This window comes from Indicator indicator, chromosome 10 (genome assembly GCF_027791375.1).
Source record: "Indicator indicator isolate 239-I01 chromosome 10, UM_Iind_1.1, whole genome shotgun sequence".
NCBI classification, from domain to species: domain Eukaryota; kingdom Metazoa; phylum Chordata; class Aves; order Piciformes; family Indicatoridae; genus Indicator; species Indicator indicator.
Window position 1 is genome coordinate 16,759,064 of NC_072019.1, and position 17,197 is coordinate 16,776,260.

The following is a 17,197-nucleotide window of genomic DNA, read 5'->3' on the forward strand; positions in this document are numbered from 1 at the left end:
GAAAAAGCCTGACTCACTCAACACCTCTCACAGGGATGTGAGGGCTGGAGGCAAAAAACATTCTGGGGCAGCTTCCAGCCAAGGGCTTTGTAACCCTGTTCTTTCAAAAGAAGAAAGTGACAAAAAAGACTCTAAATGCCCACCATCTGCAATTAATCTTTGCAAGGAGAGCAGTTAAGCACTGGAACAGGCTTCCCAGAAGGACTTGGGGGTCTCCAATCCTTGCTCAGTTGAGCTGTGAACATTTCCAAGCCCTAGAGCAACCACATCCAACTTTGACACAAGCCCTGCTCTGGGCAAGGGGGTTGGATCTGAGACTTAAAAAGGTCCTCCCAAGCTCAATCACAGATGAAGTGAAGGAAAGATCTTTAACCACATGTCTTTGCCATGGGATAAGGCCATGTCATGCCACCTTTGCCAGCAGGTTGGGCACATTCCAGGTACTTCCTATGCCCTTCCAGCTTGCCTGTGCAGAGCCATTTTTCCTGTGGGAATTGCCACGTACCTGGGGCTAGCATGAAGTCAAACTCAGCAGGCGAATGGCATCCTGGGGTGCATCAAAAGAAGCATGGCCAGCAGACTGAGAGAGGTGATTCTGCCACTCTGCTCTGCTCTGGTGAGACCTCACTGGAGTACTATGTCCAGCTGTAGAGTCGTCACCACAGGAAGGACATGGGCCTACTGGTGCAGGTCCAGGGGAGGCTACAAAGATGATCAGAGGACTGGAGCACCTCTCCTACAAGGACAGGCTGGGAGAGGTGGGGCTGTTCAGCCTGGAGAAGAGAAGGCTCTGTGGAGTCCTTCAAGCAGCATTTCATTATCTGAAGGGGACCTACAAAAAAAGCTGGGGAGGGAGTTTTTACAAGGGCCTGTAGCAATAGGATGAGGAGCAGTGATTTTAAGCTAGAGAGAGCAGTTAAGCACTGGAACAGGCTTCCCATAGGGACTTGGGAATCACCAATCCTTGGTCGGTGGAGCTGTGAACATCTCCAAGCCCTGGAGCAACCTCATCCAACTTTGACATAAGCCCTGCTCTGGGCAAGGGTGTTGAACTAGAGACCTTGGAAGGTCTCAATCACTCCCCAACTCTAAAAAGGCTGAGAACCTGATAGGGACCATTTGTTGAGAAGGTGGCTCATGGAAAAAAAAAAAAAAAAAAGGGCACAAACGCTGTTAAAAGAGCTTACAGTAAGCAAAGAGTTACCTGAAGGAAAGAAAATGAAAGGAATTAAGCTAAGGAGCCTTGCACTTGTGACAAAGAGCCAAAGACACAGAAAAAAATTGCCATCAACTTGCATTTATGAGCTGCTGTGTTTCTAATTAGGGCCAGACACTAAAATTGCATTTCATCTTGATTGAAACTGAATGAAAACTGGAAAAAAAACAACCAACTAAAGGCAGATAATGTTAAACCTGTTTTCCCTGTTTAATTCAAGGAGTGAACTTACAGCATTCAAAAGAGCTGCTGTTTTATTATTTTTTTTCTTCTAAGATCTGAGCTTTGGAGCAATTTCAATTTAAAACACAGAGGACCTTCAAGTGGGGGGAGAGAAGGAATGAGGTCACCTGCAAAGCAGTGGCTGCGCAGAGCTGGGGTACCACAGCAGCTTGCAAAATAAATCAGTAGGCATCAATAAACAAACCAGAAGCTGAGGGAAACCCATGCCTGAAATCAAAAGCCATGGTCACGGTTCCTCACTTCAGCCTTCAGAGGTGGCTGGCTAGGAAGGATGCTCCGCACAGCCCAGCACAGCTCATCCAGCACCAAATTCTCTTAAAATGCAGCAAAAATGGAAATCAGGCAAATGCTCAGCAGGATATGTCAGACAGCTGCCATCAGGCAGAAGGAACTAATTTTGTTTCCTTCTGCCACAGTGACTCCAGTGACTCATACAACAAAGACCTGCAGGTAGCACCTTGGAGCAGGACACAAGCTAGCACGGTCTCCTCCTCTCTCTCCCTTCTCTTATCACCCCCACTGGCATGCCAGCAACCATGAAAGAAAACCAGCTGGCAGCATCTGAGGGCCATCCACTCCTCTCTTGGAGCTGCACATCATGTTTCTCCCCACTGGATAAGTCTCCGTAAGTCAACAGCAGTTTTGGGGTGTCCCACATCCTTCTAGTTTTGAAGGAATATATATGTCCCTTATGGCCCTGCTAGAAACAGGGACCAATGCTGAATCAGGACAGGTGAGACACTGGAACAGGATGGCCAAGGCAGATCATGGATGCTCCCTCCCTGGAGATGTTCAAGACCAGGCTGGATGAAGCCTTGAGCAGCCTGGTCTAGTGGAAGGTGTCCCTGCCCATGACACAGGGTTGGAACCAGATGATCTTTAAGCTCCCTTCCAACCCAAACCATTCTATGAATCTGTCCCCAACTCTGCTGTAAGGCTTCAGCCCCAAGATGAAGATCCTTTGTTCACAGCCCCAAAAGCATCTTTGCTTTCCTTTTCTACTCTGTGTCCAAATGATGTGAGAAGATCACACAATCTTCCTGGGAAGAGCAGAATCAAGCTTTTAACAGTTGGAGGATATGCTCCTTGATGGGTCAAGACTGTGGCAGGGCCTTGCTTTGTGAAGGCCCTGCTGCAATTCCAGTGTCAGAGGTGTGAGGGAGATAGGCACAGCCACAAACAAATGCAGAGATTGTCTGCAACTGAGATGTTTCCCACAGGTATCACAGTACACACTGCACCTTTGCTACCCACAGCTAGAAAAAATGCTACACCCACCCACTCCACTCTCAGACTTCAGTTCTGACATTGATCCTGACAGCTCTGCATCTGCACCACCTCCTTATCCACCCTGCTGTCCTGCCAACAAAGCAACGATGACTCTCAGCATCATGGTTTATTCCCCCTCCATATATACAATTAAGTGTATGCATGACCATTAAACATAAGGCTACTTAGATCGTGGCTCTGAAACACGTCACAAACCACCTCCAGCCCCCCTCTCCGAGCAACATCCCCAACTCTTGGCCCCTGTGGTGTGCAGAGAGGGGCCAAGGCAACCACACCACACAGGTGGTTAAGTGGTGCAGGGCTTTGGTAACTGCATTGAGGAAGTTTCCTCCTGTAGCTGAGATAGTCAAACACAGCCAGGTCAGTGGGAGTGAGACAGTTATCCCACGATGTCTTGGTGAGGTCAGTCCAGGTCCCAGGTGACTGCAGATGACCTCATCTCAGCATGTTGGTGGTAGCAGGCAGCAGAGAGGCCTAGGTTGATGTGGATGGAAGGACAACTTCAACCTCTCCTTCAGAACTGCCCCTTTGAGTTGAGGCATGAGCATAAGGAGAGGAGGAAGGGGATGCTGCCTTTCTCTTCTTGAGGACCAGAGGACTTCAGTCTCTGGAGGGGTCAACCTGGATGACGCTTCTCAATATTTAATGCACCTAAAAAAAATAATTAATAAATCAAAAGAACAACTGAATCATATCATTATGGGACCTCAAAGTGAATCACTTGCACGTCCAGGTAAGGCTTGGAGACCTCCCTTTTCTCCAATGGGGATGAAGAACAGTCCAGATGAAATAAATGGATATGTGCAACTGAGGACAGCCCTGTGTGGTCCTGTAAGCTCCCTTCCCAAGTAAATCTGTTCCCATATGCAACAAGACAGAATCTTCCAGCTTCAGCTAGTGGCTCAATAAATTTTATTATTCCTTTTTTTTGGTGTGTTTTTATTCAAAAGAATTTGTTTTCCTATCATAAAAATTAGACAACCATACCACCAGCACCAGCAGCAGCAAAGTCTGTGGAGTTAATGATGATGGCAGACAGTTCACTGGTGTTTCCAGTGTCTCAAAATGTCCTACAAAGTCCATAAATGGAAAAAAACCCAAACATGATGGTTTTGGGGGAGAAACATCCAAGGTGGTTTCGGTTTCTTGTCCCACTGAGGATCTCAGACGAATACTGTAGCAAACTGGCAGGACTAAGTACCTCATGCCTTGAGAAAAAAACCTTCATACCAGCTCCAGTACCTGATTAGTAGGGAAGATAAGACATTTAGAATAGGAATTTATGACATTCATTATCTCCTACATCAGCATATAGATCACTAGGAGAGGACTGACCCTTCCATCTCCACCCCTTACCCTTTCTTCACCAGCATACAATAACATCACACAAATGGGATAAGCGTTTGGCAAAGGTCCCACTTTTGGTGTCTGCTTGTGCTAGGATAAATTATAGCATGAAGCAGAACCATCCACAGTTGCCTCATTTCCACTCATCCCAATAAACCAGCTCCTGGAACTTTTGATTCGTAGAATCACAGAATGGTTTGGGTTGGAAGGGACCTTAAAGATCATCTATTTCCAATCTCCTTGCCATGGGCAGGGACACCTATCGAGGCCTCATCCAACCTGGCCTTGAACACCTCCAGGGAGGGAGCATCCACAACCCCCCTGGGCAACCTGTTCCAGTGTCTCACCACCCCTTACTGTAAATGGGGAGATTTTATGCCCTCAGCCCTCTGTGCTTACAATTCCATTGTCCATGCTAAGAGGGTGCAGTAGCCTCTCAAGGGCATGGTCTAGAGATGGCAGAAGTAAAATGATTCTCAGGGCTGTCACCGCCTGTATTAACCTGGTTTGTGGAAGCTCTAGAGCTTTAGCCCATGGGTATTGTCTGGCACAGCATCTGTCTCCAGACTGGAATAGGTTTGTGCAATCCCAGTCCTTTCCCAGACCTTTCCTCTGTGTGCTGCCAAAGGCAAATGGAAATATCAGAGTTCTGACAGCTGGGGTGTTGCGCATTTCTCTGTCTACCTCTTCTCATTAGCAAGCAAAGTGCATGAGCAAAGCCTCTCCTCTAATCATGCGCTTCTGTTGCTGCTGGATTCACTTCAAGATATCAAAAGCATCTGTGCATGTTGTCCACTTTACTGAGAGCGAAGTGACCAACGGAACGAGCAACTGATGGCCTACGAATGAGCAGCTACGGCATCGCACACAGGAACAACCAGGCCACTTGTGGCCTAAGAAGGAGGAGAAAAATAACTCTTGATACACAGTCAAACACAAATCACTTGGGTTTCTCCCCATTCCTGCTTTTTTTTGGGTGATTTTTCCAGGACTGTTCAAATCGGCAACTCTGGAGTGGCTCCAGGGAGCTGCTATTGTCACAGGGAAAAATCAAGGTGAGGACCTCAGCTTCCTGAGAGCGACAATATGGTCAGGCTTTGGAACAGGTTGCACAGGGAGCTGGTGGAGTGATGCTCCCTGGAGGTGTTCATAAACATGTGGACATGGCACTTCAAGACATGGTTTAATGGCCATGGTGGCGTTAGGTTGAAGGCTGGGCTTGGTGATCTTAGAGGTCTCTTCCAACCGAAACAATTCTATGATTCTATGGCTCTAACCCAGTGTGTAACTTTGCAAACAGCAAGCAAAGCCCTTTATCAGCAGCTACAGAGAGCAGCCAGGGCTCTGGGCTACAAGCTGATGGCATTAACCACCAAGTCTCACAAGCAGGGTGGAGGCCAGTGCTGCTGGGTATGACTTAGGATGACATCAGAGCTGGGGTTCTAGGAGGATCAGCACCAGTTGCCACCAGTTTGGGTACTGGTTTTGCTTGGCTGACTGACAGACATAGCAGGACAAAGTCTGTTCCATATTGGTGTTCCATGGATAGAAATTAATAAACTGGTGCTCTGGAATACTTTTAATGCAAGTGCTGAAAAGCTGGCAGGAGGCTGGCAAGCTGGTGCACAGAGCCCTGTGCTGGCAGCTGCTGCCTGTCACAGCCAGCCTGGGCACTGGGGGCAAGCAAAGTGAGGGAACATCCCTGCTCATTGCAAACACTGCTCCAGCTGGCTGCACATCAGGAACTCAGCTTCCAGCCCTGCTGCACCTTGTGTCAGCAGCAACAGCCAGAAGACAGGCTCTGGTTAATGCTGGTGAGTTGATGTGCAGCCTCTGCTGCCACAGGACCCAGCGTGAGCCTGAGGAAAGGCCACACTTTGTGCCACCAGGACCCCAAGGAGCAGCAGAGGCATGCAGGGGCTGGATGGCTGCCAGCAGCTTTTCCACACCTTGCTCTAACTGGGTTTTTCTTGCTGGTGTGCTGTTTACTCCCTCCACCATGTGGCAGAGGCAAATCTGTCATCTGAATTACAAAATTCTAAGGTGGAGATGACCTCCTCTAATGGTTTCTCCCGGCTGTATGGTTTCTCTGACCTTGCTTCTTCACTAACAACAGATCCAAGTATTTAAAGAGGAGATGCATGAAATAACTTACCTTAATTGTACCCTGACTGTTAGCAGCAATCAGCACATTGGACTCCTGGAAAAAAAAAAATAATAAAAAGGAGAGGCACCGTCAGTCTGCCGCTGCTCTTACTTTTTTGGATGCAACAGCAGAGAAGTAGCTGTTTTTTTTATCTTCAACATTAGAAGTATATCTAATTTCAAAGGAATTTAACTCTTCCCATTTCCAAGATGCTTTCAAGGCTAAAAGTCTTTATAAAAGTTATACTACCTTGAAGAATTAGAAGGCAATAATCCTTCCTGCTTCTACAAGGCTTTAAATCTCCAAAGCAATTTACAAACATGAATTAATCCTCACGGTCTCCCTGTGAAGTGGGCAAATAATCATCATCATTTTCATCTTTTGGACAAAGGTCTTCAGCAGCCTAACTAAACCAACTTAATCACCATGACAAAACCTCTCTGGCTTTAAGGCCATGCAACCTTTCCCACAGCCAAGAGGTTTCCAACAAGTAAAACAAAGAGGAGATGAGATTAGAAAGCAAGAGCAGATACCCCCAGTTTAGAAGGGAAGATAAGCAGAGAGGGCTCCAGCCCTACTTTGCTCACAAAGGCAACGTTTATTTACCTCCTGCCAACTGATGGAGATGCCTTTGGAGATATCCTACTTGTCTGTAAATTCATGGTCTGCTTCATCAGTCGGGCGACCCCCAGGCTAAAACTGGGGGAGACAACGTCTGCCCTTCAGACTGCATTCCTATCACAGCATCATAGAACTGTTTTGCTTGGAAGAGACCTTTAAGGTCATCTAGTCCAATCATTAGCCCAGCATTGCCAGGTCCACCACTAAACCATATTCCTCAACACCACACCTACACAGCTTTGAAATCCCTCCAGGGATGGGGACTCCACCATTGCCCTGGGCAGCCTGAGCCACTGTCTAAGAACCCTTTCAGCAAAAAAAACTTACCTAATGTCCAGCCTAGACCTCCCCTTGTGCAATTTCAGGGCCACTATAACTTATTTGTGAGGGGAGATCAACCCTCACCTCACTCCAACCTCCTTTTGGGGAGTTGTAGACAGGCAGAAGGTCTCCCCTCAGCCTCCTTTTCTCCAGACTGAACAACCCCAATTGCCTCAGCTGCTCCTCACCAGACCTGTTCTCCAGACCCTCCACCAGCTTTGTTGCCCTTCTCTGGACATACTCCAGGACCTCAATGCCCTTCTTGTAGTGTGGAACCCCCAAACAGAACCCAGTCTTTGACCATCAAGTGCAGATGCACTCTCACAAACCAAGACCTTCAGAGGGGGAAACCCAAAAGAACAACATGATGCCAATATACCTAAAGCACATACATACTGGGAAGCCAGGAACTGCTCCCAGACTAGTGCCCCACATCCATCTTTGCACCAACAGTTGCAATGTGTGCTGCCAAAACACCCACCATGAACTGTTCTCTCCCAACCAGCCAAAATTTCCACATAAACATAAGAAAAAACTTTTTCAGTGTGAAAGTGACAGAGCACTGGAGCAGGCTGCCCAGAGAGGCTGTGGAGTCTCCTTCTCTGTAGACTTTCAAAACCTCTCTGGATATGTTCCAGTGTGACTTGGTCTAGGTGATCCTGCTCTGGCACGGGAATTGGACTGGATGATCTCTAGAGATCCCTTCCAAACCCTAACCTTCTGTGATTCTGTGAAATCTTTTCCCAGACAGAGTTTACAGCTCCCTTTCCTGCTGCTATCCATCCCCAGACAAAGTTGTTGCAATTATCCCATTGGTTAACTCCTGCATTTTTAATAAGCTCTGTGACTGGAACGTGCCCTGCTCCAAAGGGCACAGGAAGGCAGCTTGACCCAGGCCCAACGGGGTTGCACACTGCACAGCCACCAGCTTCAAAGCAAAGGGAGAGAAATGTTTTTCAACACAAACCCACACTTAGCAAGTAAGAGTAGCCTCATAGTGGACCACTGGGCTAATTGTTACAGATGGATTTGTTCACCCCTGGTACAATCATTAAGGGATTAGTTAAGACTCCTGATATTATCTCACCGATGCTCCTCCAAGTCAAAGCTCCTGAAAAGAAAGTATAACCTCAAAGGAAACACATGCTCCAAATTCCTTTAATTTAGTGGCTAAAAGAGTCTAATCCTGTGAACTACTCAGCTTCTTGTTAACAGCATGAAAATCAAAACCCACTGAAGGGAACACAGATAGATATGTGATCTTGGGACTAAAACAGGGACTGGGATGCCCAACAGAATTTTTGACGCAAGGGAGAATCATGGAATGATAAGGGTTGGAAGGGACCTCTGGAGGTCTTCAAAGTCCAACCCCACTGCTAGAGCAGGTTCACCTAGAGCAGGCTGCACAGGATGGCATCCAGGTGGGCTTTGAATGACTCCAGAAACCTCCACCACCAACCTGGACAGTCTGTTCCAGTGTTCTGTTACCTTCAATACAGAGAAGTTTCTCCTCATGCTTAGATGGAACTTGCTGTGTTCAAATTTGTGCCTCTTACCTCTTGTCCTGTCACTGAGCACCATTAAAAACAGACTGGACCCATCCTCCTGACACTCACCCTTTAAGCACTCTCAGTGCTCTCTAGGTGAAAACATCCCAAGTCCCTCAGCCATTCTTCATGAGACAGATGTTCCAGTCCCCTCATCATCTTTGTAGCCCTTTGCTGTACCCTCTCAAGCAGTTCCTTGTCCTCTTCAACTGGGGGGCCCAGAACTGGACACAATACTCCAGATGAGGTCACTCCAGGACAGAGTAGAGAGGGTACAAAACCTCTCCTCACCCACTTGCCACACTCATGCTTGATGGATGGTTTAATGGCCATGGTAGTTTTAGGCTGATGGTTGGACTCAGAGGTCTTTCCAACCAAAACAATCCTAAGATTCTATGCATCCCAGGATACCACAGGTCTTCTTGGCACCAAGCGTAAGACTCATGCTGACTAATGGTGAACTTACTGTCCCCCAGCACTCCTAGGTCTTTCTGCACAGAGCTGCTCTCCAGCAAGTCAGTCCTTCACCCGCACTGGTGCAGGGAGTTATTCCTCCCTAACTAGGGGGCAGCTATGTAGCCTGCACTGCAAGAAGCTTGAACTCCTGGTTCCGGTGCTGTGGGGTTTGAATGATTCCTGTCTGCACTGGGAATGACTGGTAATTCATCCTGCTGCTGCAGTCTGCTGGGGCACCGCTGCAAATGAACTCTGCTTCAATGAACAGTTTTACCTGCTAAATAAAATCAAAATGCCAGAGGGTAATATACTCCCACTCCCTTGTTCTTCAGAAGCCACTGGGTGGTGGTTGTTGTGGTTTTTTTTTTTTTTTTTTAACTTTCCTTTCCAGCAGGGTCTGAGCTAATCACTGCTCTGCTGCTTTCATCCACCAGCCACGAGACGCAAACAGGAGCAGACAGCAGCAAAATTAGCACCAAATCTGTCATCGAACAAACAGCGACTTGCTTGTTAAAGCTCTCCAGTGCTGCTTTCCTGGGAACACAGCTCGCTAGCTTGTTTTTCATCCTCTGTAGACACAATTTCTCCTCCTTCTGTGCTGCCTCTAAACCAGCCATTGTGTTCAACGTGTTAAACACTTAAGCATGTGGAGAAGTTGCTTAGATCCATAGGTTTGTAACTCGCAACAGCCAAGTACATGTTGAACCAATCCTTTCACCAGGACATGTCCCCCTGTACCCAGAACTGGTGAAGCCACACCTTGGGTATTGGGTTCAGTTTTGGGGCCCTCACTACAAGAAAGACACTGAGGAACTGGAGTGTGTTTGCAGAAGGGCAATGAAGCTGGTGAAGGGTCTGGAGAACAGGTCTTGTAAGGAGCACCTGAAGGAACTGGGATTGTTCAGTCTGGAGACAAGGAGACTGAGGGGAGACCTCTACATGTCCCTGAAAAGAGGCTAGAGCAAGGTAAGTGTTGGTTTCTTCTCCCTAGTAACAAACGATAGGACAAAAAGAAACAGCCTCAAATTGTGCCAGGAGAGGATTAGGTTGGATATAAGAAACTGATTCCATGAAAGGGTTCTCAAACACTGAAACAGGCTGCCCAGGAGGGGGCTGAATCCCTGACCCTAGAGATGTTTAAAAGAGGCAGAAATGTGGTGCTGAGGGACTTGGTTTCACACCAGGCTCAGTAGAGTTAGAGAATGGCTGGACTGGATGATCTTAAACACCTTTTCCCACTGAAACAAAGGTTGAAAGGCTGCCCTTCCTCATTCCTCCCAAATTTTTTGTCTGCAAGAGTCAGAAACTCCCAAAGTAGATGAAGGGGATGTATCGTAGATGCACCTGGAGTATCACAGAATCCCAACATGGTGGAGGTTGGAAGGGACCTCCTGAGATCACCTAGTTCACCCCTGCTAAAGCAGGGTCACCCACAGCAGCTTGCTCAGGATCACAATGTCCAGGGAGGTCTGGAATCTCTCCAGAACTACTCTGGTTCCAGTCCTCCAGCACCCTCACAGCAAATAATTTTTTTCCTCTTGTTCAGATGGAATCTCCTGGGCACCAGTTTGTGCCTGCTGCCCCTTGTCCTGTCACTGGGCACCAGTGAAAAGAGTTTGGCCCCATCCTCTTGACCCTAGCCCTACTGACCAGCATTGATCAGATCCCCTCTCATGCTGCTCTTCTCTAGGCTAAACAGCCCCAGGTCTCTCAGCCTTTCCTCCTCACAGAGATGCTCTAAGTCCTGTTTTGAAGAAATCAGTTATAAAAATGATTCTTCTATGTGTGCTCCTCCTCCTATGGATGCCATGTACCTGTAGCTTTTCCTAACAGGAAAGGCAGAAGGTGCCACCTGCCTTCGCTAAAACAAGATTGAAGCAAAAAAAGAACAAACACAACAAAAATCAAGAGAGGGTTTAGTGCCTGTCAAGCAGCAGCATTTTGTTCCATGCAGCTGCTTATCTCCAGCGTTACTGCACCCCGCTGGAAAGCCACTGACTGTGTAACCTGATGAGATGTGGCAACGTCTCCTCCACACATCGAGGCAGATAAGGAGCGGTCGGTGGAGATGTGGTGCAGTGCCCTCAGGTCTCCTGCCATGAGATAACGTGGTATCTCAACCAACCAGGGAGAGACACAGAATTGATGGGAGGCAGCTTAGGAGTTTTGGTCCTGTTAAGTTAACAGAAAAGAGCAAATCTCTGGGGACATCAGAAGGTTGTGCTGACTTCTCTTGGCACTACATAGGAGTTTAGAAAGATTCATTGACAAAGGGAGGTGCATCTCAGGCCTCCTAAGATTAATAGAGGGTGCAGGTCTAGAGCTGCTCCAAGATGCCCCAGGGATGAAGTCCTGTGCTAAGACTTCTGAACAGCCTTCCATACATGCCAACATTTTACTCAGCTGCAAAGATGGTATTATTGGAAGTCTGAAGGTGATGAAGCAGGTCTGGAGAACCAGTCTTTTAAGGAGCAGCTGAGGCAACTGAGGTTGTTCAGACTGGAGAAAAGGAGACTGAGAGGAGACCTTCTCACTCTCTACAAGTACCTGAAAGGAGATTGGAGATGCATGTGAGTCAGTCTCTTCTGCCAAGAAAGAAGTGATAGGATGAGAGGAAATGGTATCACATTGCATCAGGGGAGGTATAGGTTGGATATTGAAAAAAATCTTCTTCCCTGAAAGGTTTCTCAAACACAAACAGACTGTCCAGGGAGGTGGTTGAATCCCCATCCCTGGAGGTGTTTAAAAGAGGCAGAGATGTGGTGCAGAGATGTGGTTTCACACCAGGCTCGGTAGAGTTAGAGAATGGCTGGACTGGATGATCTTAGAGGTGTTTTTCCAACTAAAACAATTTTATGATTCTAAATTGGAAAGGACTTAACTCCACCGCAAATCTTTGTTATTGCCTCAGACTGGACACATATCCACATGGAGGTAGGGACTACGTAAAATGAAGTTGTAAATCATTCCTGAGTGCAAAACCAGACCAGACAGAAGTACCTTTTATCCTGAACCTGACACATCCCTGTTTCTTGTGGACGTGGCACTAGATGAACATGACTGGTCCACCCAAGGAAACTCTGAAGTGTTTGCCCTTGGGATTTGAAGGGATTTTCATTGATTGTGCCAAAAGAAGAAATTTCTGCTGCACATACTTGATGGCAAAGGAAAACAAAATAAAATTTAGGACCTTCCTGAGTACATGAGATCCCTGCTACATTCATCATTTGAGGGAATGATTCACCTGGTGATAGCTGGGTTTCGAGGAACACCAATTTCCTCCCCTCCGAGATGAGCCTTGTGTTTGGATGACCCTGGGGAAGCAATTTGTTCAGGGAAGAAAAGGAGGGGAAGGGGAGTCTGGCTGACTGCTGGTATTCATGCAAGAGCAGTTGGCATTAAGAGATTCAGAGATGCTCTGGATGTGAAGCTTGAGGATGCTCAGCTGAACAAGTGAAAAGTTGTCAGTGCTGCTTCAGTGCAATGGAGAGTAAAAGACAGCTGAGGTTGTAGCTTTTCCACTCTTTCTTTACAACTTCGTGCAAGAAAACATTGAGGAGAAGGAAACTACTAAATGAAAGTCACTCTAGAATCATAGAATCACAGAATGCCAGGCTGGAAGGGACCCCAAGGAGCCAACCTTTCTAGGTAATAGTGTAGTTGAAAGGAGCTGGCCCAGCATCTGTCAAGCTGAGTCTTAAACCTGACCAATGTATGGGAATCTACAGCTTCCCTTGGGAGATGATTCCAATCTCTAACTGGTCTCATGGTGAAAATTTTCCTCTGGAGTCCAATTGGAATCTCCCCAGCAGTAACTTGCACCCATCACCCCCTGTCTTTTCCACAGAACTCCTTGAAAAAAGGGAATCACCATATTCCTGGTAGCCACCTTTTATGTACTGGGGCATGGCAATAAGGTCTCCCCTAAGCCTTCTCTTCTCAAGGCTGAATAAAACCCAGCTCTCTCAGCCTTTCTTCATATGGTAGGTCTGCCAGTCCTCTGATCATCAGATGGACTAGAGGGACAGCTGTTAAAAATCACACACACATGTCCTTGGAGGGACTCACACCAAGCGGACTCTCCAGAGCAAAGGAAAGCTCCAGACAGACTCTCAAGCTGAGCTGTAACCCCACCCTCCCAGTAACAATCAGGTTCATCTCTAGTCAACCTTAACGTCCAACCTAGACCTCCCCTGCTGCAACTTGAAGCCATTTCCTCTTGTCCTATCGCTTGTTATTTGGGAGAAGAGACCAAACTCTACCTCTCTCCAACCTGCTTTCAGGGAGTTGTAAAAGGTCTTCCCTCAGCTTTCTTTTCTCCAGACTGAACAACCCCAATTGCCTCAGCTGCTCCTCACCAGACCTGTTCTCCAGACCCTCCACCAGCTTTGTTGCCCTTCTCTGGACATGCTCCAGCACCTCGATGTCCTTCTTGCAGTGAGGGACTCAAAACCAAACTCAGTATTTGAGGTGCAGCCTCAACAGTGCAGGGTACAGTGTGGATATTCATATGATGATCTGGAAACCTCATTTGGGACTTTCACCATAAACAATTCCAGACCAGGAAGTCTGTGTCTCTGGTTAACCCCCCTTTTTTCTGAAGCAATAGACATCTTAGCCTCAGACTTCCAGTGCAGGCACCACTGAGGTAAGTGTGAAGTTTCTGGGTTTCAGCTAGGCTCGGCTCCCTCGATGGATTCACAGTTTAGGATTCTTGAACTTAACAACTTCTCACCTTCCCACCCCAGCAGATGGTTTTGCTAACAAATGGCTGGTGTGACAGCGATTCTCTTTCAAGCAGAGGGCCCCACTGCCAGCCAACCCTGAGGAACTGGAGTCTAATTAAATGAAATTTGTTGGTACAATGGGCAAAGCCACTGGGTGAGAAAACCCCACGCTCAAGTGGCCATTGTCTTATGTTCTTTATAGGTAGAATATAAGTCTGTAGAATCATAGAATAGCTTGGGCTGGAAGGGACTTTAGAGATCATATACTTCAACCTTCTGCCATGGGCAGGGATCCTCTCAACTAGATTTGGTTGCTCAAGGTCACATCCAACCTGGCCTTGAACACCTTCAGGGAGGGGGGGCATCCACAACCTCTTTGGGCCACCATCCTTGTACTGAAGAACTTCTTCCTAAGATCCAGTCACTCACCTTAAAACCCTTCCCCCTTGTCCTATCACAAGAAACCCTTATGAAAAGTCCCTCTGCAGCCTTCCTGTAGGCTCCCTTCAGGTATTGGAAGGCAGCTATAAGGTCCTCCCAGAGTCTTATTTTTCTCCAGGCTGAACAACCCCAGCTCCCTCAGCCTATCCTCTAGCAGAGGTGCTCCAGCCTTTGGATCACCTTTGCGGCCCACCACTGGACCTGCTCCGACAGTTCTGTGTTCTTCTTATGCTGGGGACACCAGAAGTGGATGCAGTATTTGAGGCGTGATCTCAAAAGAGCAAAGTAAAGGGACAGAATCATCTCTCTTGACCTGCTTTGCCACAAGCTGAACTACATCTCATGCTGTTTGCACAGAAAGCCCTTTCTTTAAGTGAAGCTACTCAGTCTTTACTGAAGGTGGCAATTACTCAGGCGCTGGGTTTTAGGACTGAGCCACAGACCACCTCCGAGACCTATTTCACCAAAACTTCCCGTTGACATCACCCCCAAAGTCTTTTCATCCATGAAAATGCAATAGCAGTTCCCCAGCAGACCACCACTGCTCCACTGGTCTTCATCTCATAATTAGCAGGTTCCAGTGGCTTTTCACTCTAATTCTCCTGAGAGCTGGTTATTTTCTTGTTGGATGCCTTGAGTCAGCTTTTGTTTTTGAAAGGAAATTACGAATTCTAAGCTAGGAAGCACAATGAACCTGCACTGTACAAAACCCAGAGGGCTCTGAAAGCTGAACTGCTAGATGAGATCTCTTCCCAGCAGGACAATGTGCTGCACATGGAATTGGATTGTCTTTTTTCCCCATTGCTGTCATACGATCGCTGCCAATGAAGGGCTGCATGGTGGGATGGTTCAAGTGGTGCACAACCTTCCACCCCACTGTGTGCTGGAATTTACATGATTTGAAGGGAATATTATCTATGCTGTGAACATCAGGCTCAAGCAGAAACAAATTATTTTAAACAGCACTTCTTTAAGGAGCGATGGCTTACATACAGGAGAAGTTGTAGCAAGACATTTCAGAAGCAGCAACACCCAACTCTTTAGGTTTTCATCTGGGATCACTGAAGCATTTCAGTTGGAAAACTCCTTTAAGTCCAACCATTCGAGTCCAATCATTCTCTAACTCTACCAAGTCTGGTACTAAACCATGTCCCAGAGCACCACACCTCTCCCTCTTTTCATAGAATCATAGGTTTCAGTTGGAAAAGACCTCCAAGAACAAGTCCAACCATTGCCATAATACCACCATGGTGTCTTCTAAACATTTCCAGGGAATGGGATTCAACCATTTCCCTGGGAAGTCTGTTCCAGGGTTTGAGAACCCTTTCAGGGAAGAAGTTTCTTCTAATGTCTGACCTCAACCTTCCCTGTCTTGTCCTATCACTTGTTATTTGGGAAAAGAGACTGTCCCCCACCTGTCTCCAACCTCCTTTCAGGGAATTGTAGAGAGCCAGAAGGTCTCCCCTCAGCCTCCTTTTCTCCAGGCTAAGCAACCCCGGTTCCCTCCAGACCCTTTACCAGCTTTGTTATCCTTCTCTAGACCCTCTCCAGGACCTCACTGTCCTCCTTCTAGTAAGGGCCTCAAAACCCAGTACTCCAGGTGTGGCCTCACAAGCACTGAGTACAAGGAGACAATAACTTCCCTGTTCCTTCCTGCTGGCCACACTACTGCTGAGAACCTGCATGCCTAAACCTTGTTTTTTAATCCTTAGAAATTGTACTTTTATCTCATTCCAAATGTAATTCCTTTGTACACACAGAGGTAAAGCCTGCTTAGTCTTATCTGAACCTCAAGAAAAGAGCAACAACTCAGTATCTTTAAAAAAGGTTTCTTCTGTGCTTCCCTTCTAGATCCAGCTGCAAATACACCAGCTTTTGGGGTTTAAGTTCATTAATGTGACAGGGTGACACCCATCCAACAAAACATTCGCTTAAGGCATGAACCCAGACTTGCAGCTGACAGCACTCCTTTGGCTCACCTTCTACCCAATGCCTTGCCTAGAATCCCATGCACACAGCTACAGTTTCTTCTCACGTAGGAATTCATGGACATGCTATAAAGGGGGAGAAAAAAAGCTTTCAGACAAATTAGTGTTTTCATCATCCCACATCAGGCAGAGCTCGCAGCTTCTGCACAAGATGAAGCACATCTGCCTAGGAAAAGCACGCGGGTAGAAATTCAACATCTCCTTGAATCCCTCCTCTCTTTCTTCTGCAATTCCAGGCTTTAACCTTTGTACCAGAGATGCTTTTATCAAGTATTCTGACACTTCCACATCTGGCATTTCCTAACTGCGACTCTCAGTACATGAACATTCCTCTCTCTTGCTCCCTGAGGGTGCAGCCCTCCCAGTTTCGGGTTTTACATTTAATCCATTTTTCTACTCCTGTTGAGGCCAAACTCAGCACAAGAAGATGCTGTGTAACTGGAAGCTTATTTGCTATCATATATACTCAGGTCTCTGTATTCAGAGCACATGGAATGCCCAGAGGAAAGCAGTCCAAGGCTTGTTCCAATGACACAGTCAAATAAGTAGTAAGCTATCTCCCAGCCAAGGGAGAAATCACTTTTTCTTAGCATGACCTTTCTTTTCAGCATGTAACTCTGAAGAAAACAAGATCAACGAGGCAACTGAAGACCAGGCCAGAAGAAAATAGAAGTGTGCAAGCATACAGTGCTGTGCACAGGTACAATTTGCTTACTTCTATACCATCTTCTGAATTTGAGATGGAGATGGGAACTGATGAAAGTCATGGAAAGAGAGTGAAGGAAGCTCTGCAAAGGCAGGAGAGCCAGCTAAAGCTCACCCCAGGAACCGCTGATATATTGCAGGAGACTGCC

The 17,197-nt window shown here is 47.0% G+C and overlaps 1 protein-coding gene across 1 annotated transcript in view; it reads right to left on the minus strand.

The window, feature by feature from the left end:
• Window positions 1-3,973: 3,973 nt before the first annotated feature.
• COP1 (COP1 E3 ubiquitin ligase) overlaps window positions 3,974-17,197 on the minus strand; it is a 159,794-nt gene continuing 146,570 nt past the window's right edge. Inside the window, exons 19-20 of the mRNA XM_054384528.1 lie at window positions 6,252-6,296; window positions 3,974-3,991 (exon numbers count right to left, since the gene is read on the minus strand). Coding sequence (XP_054240503.1) covers window positions 3,974-3,991; window positions 6,252-6,296 — 63 coding nt within the window. The remainder of the gene's footprint in view (window positions 3,992-6,251; window positions 6,297-17,197) is intronic.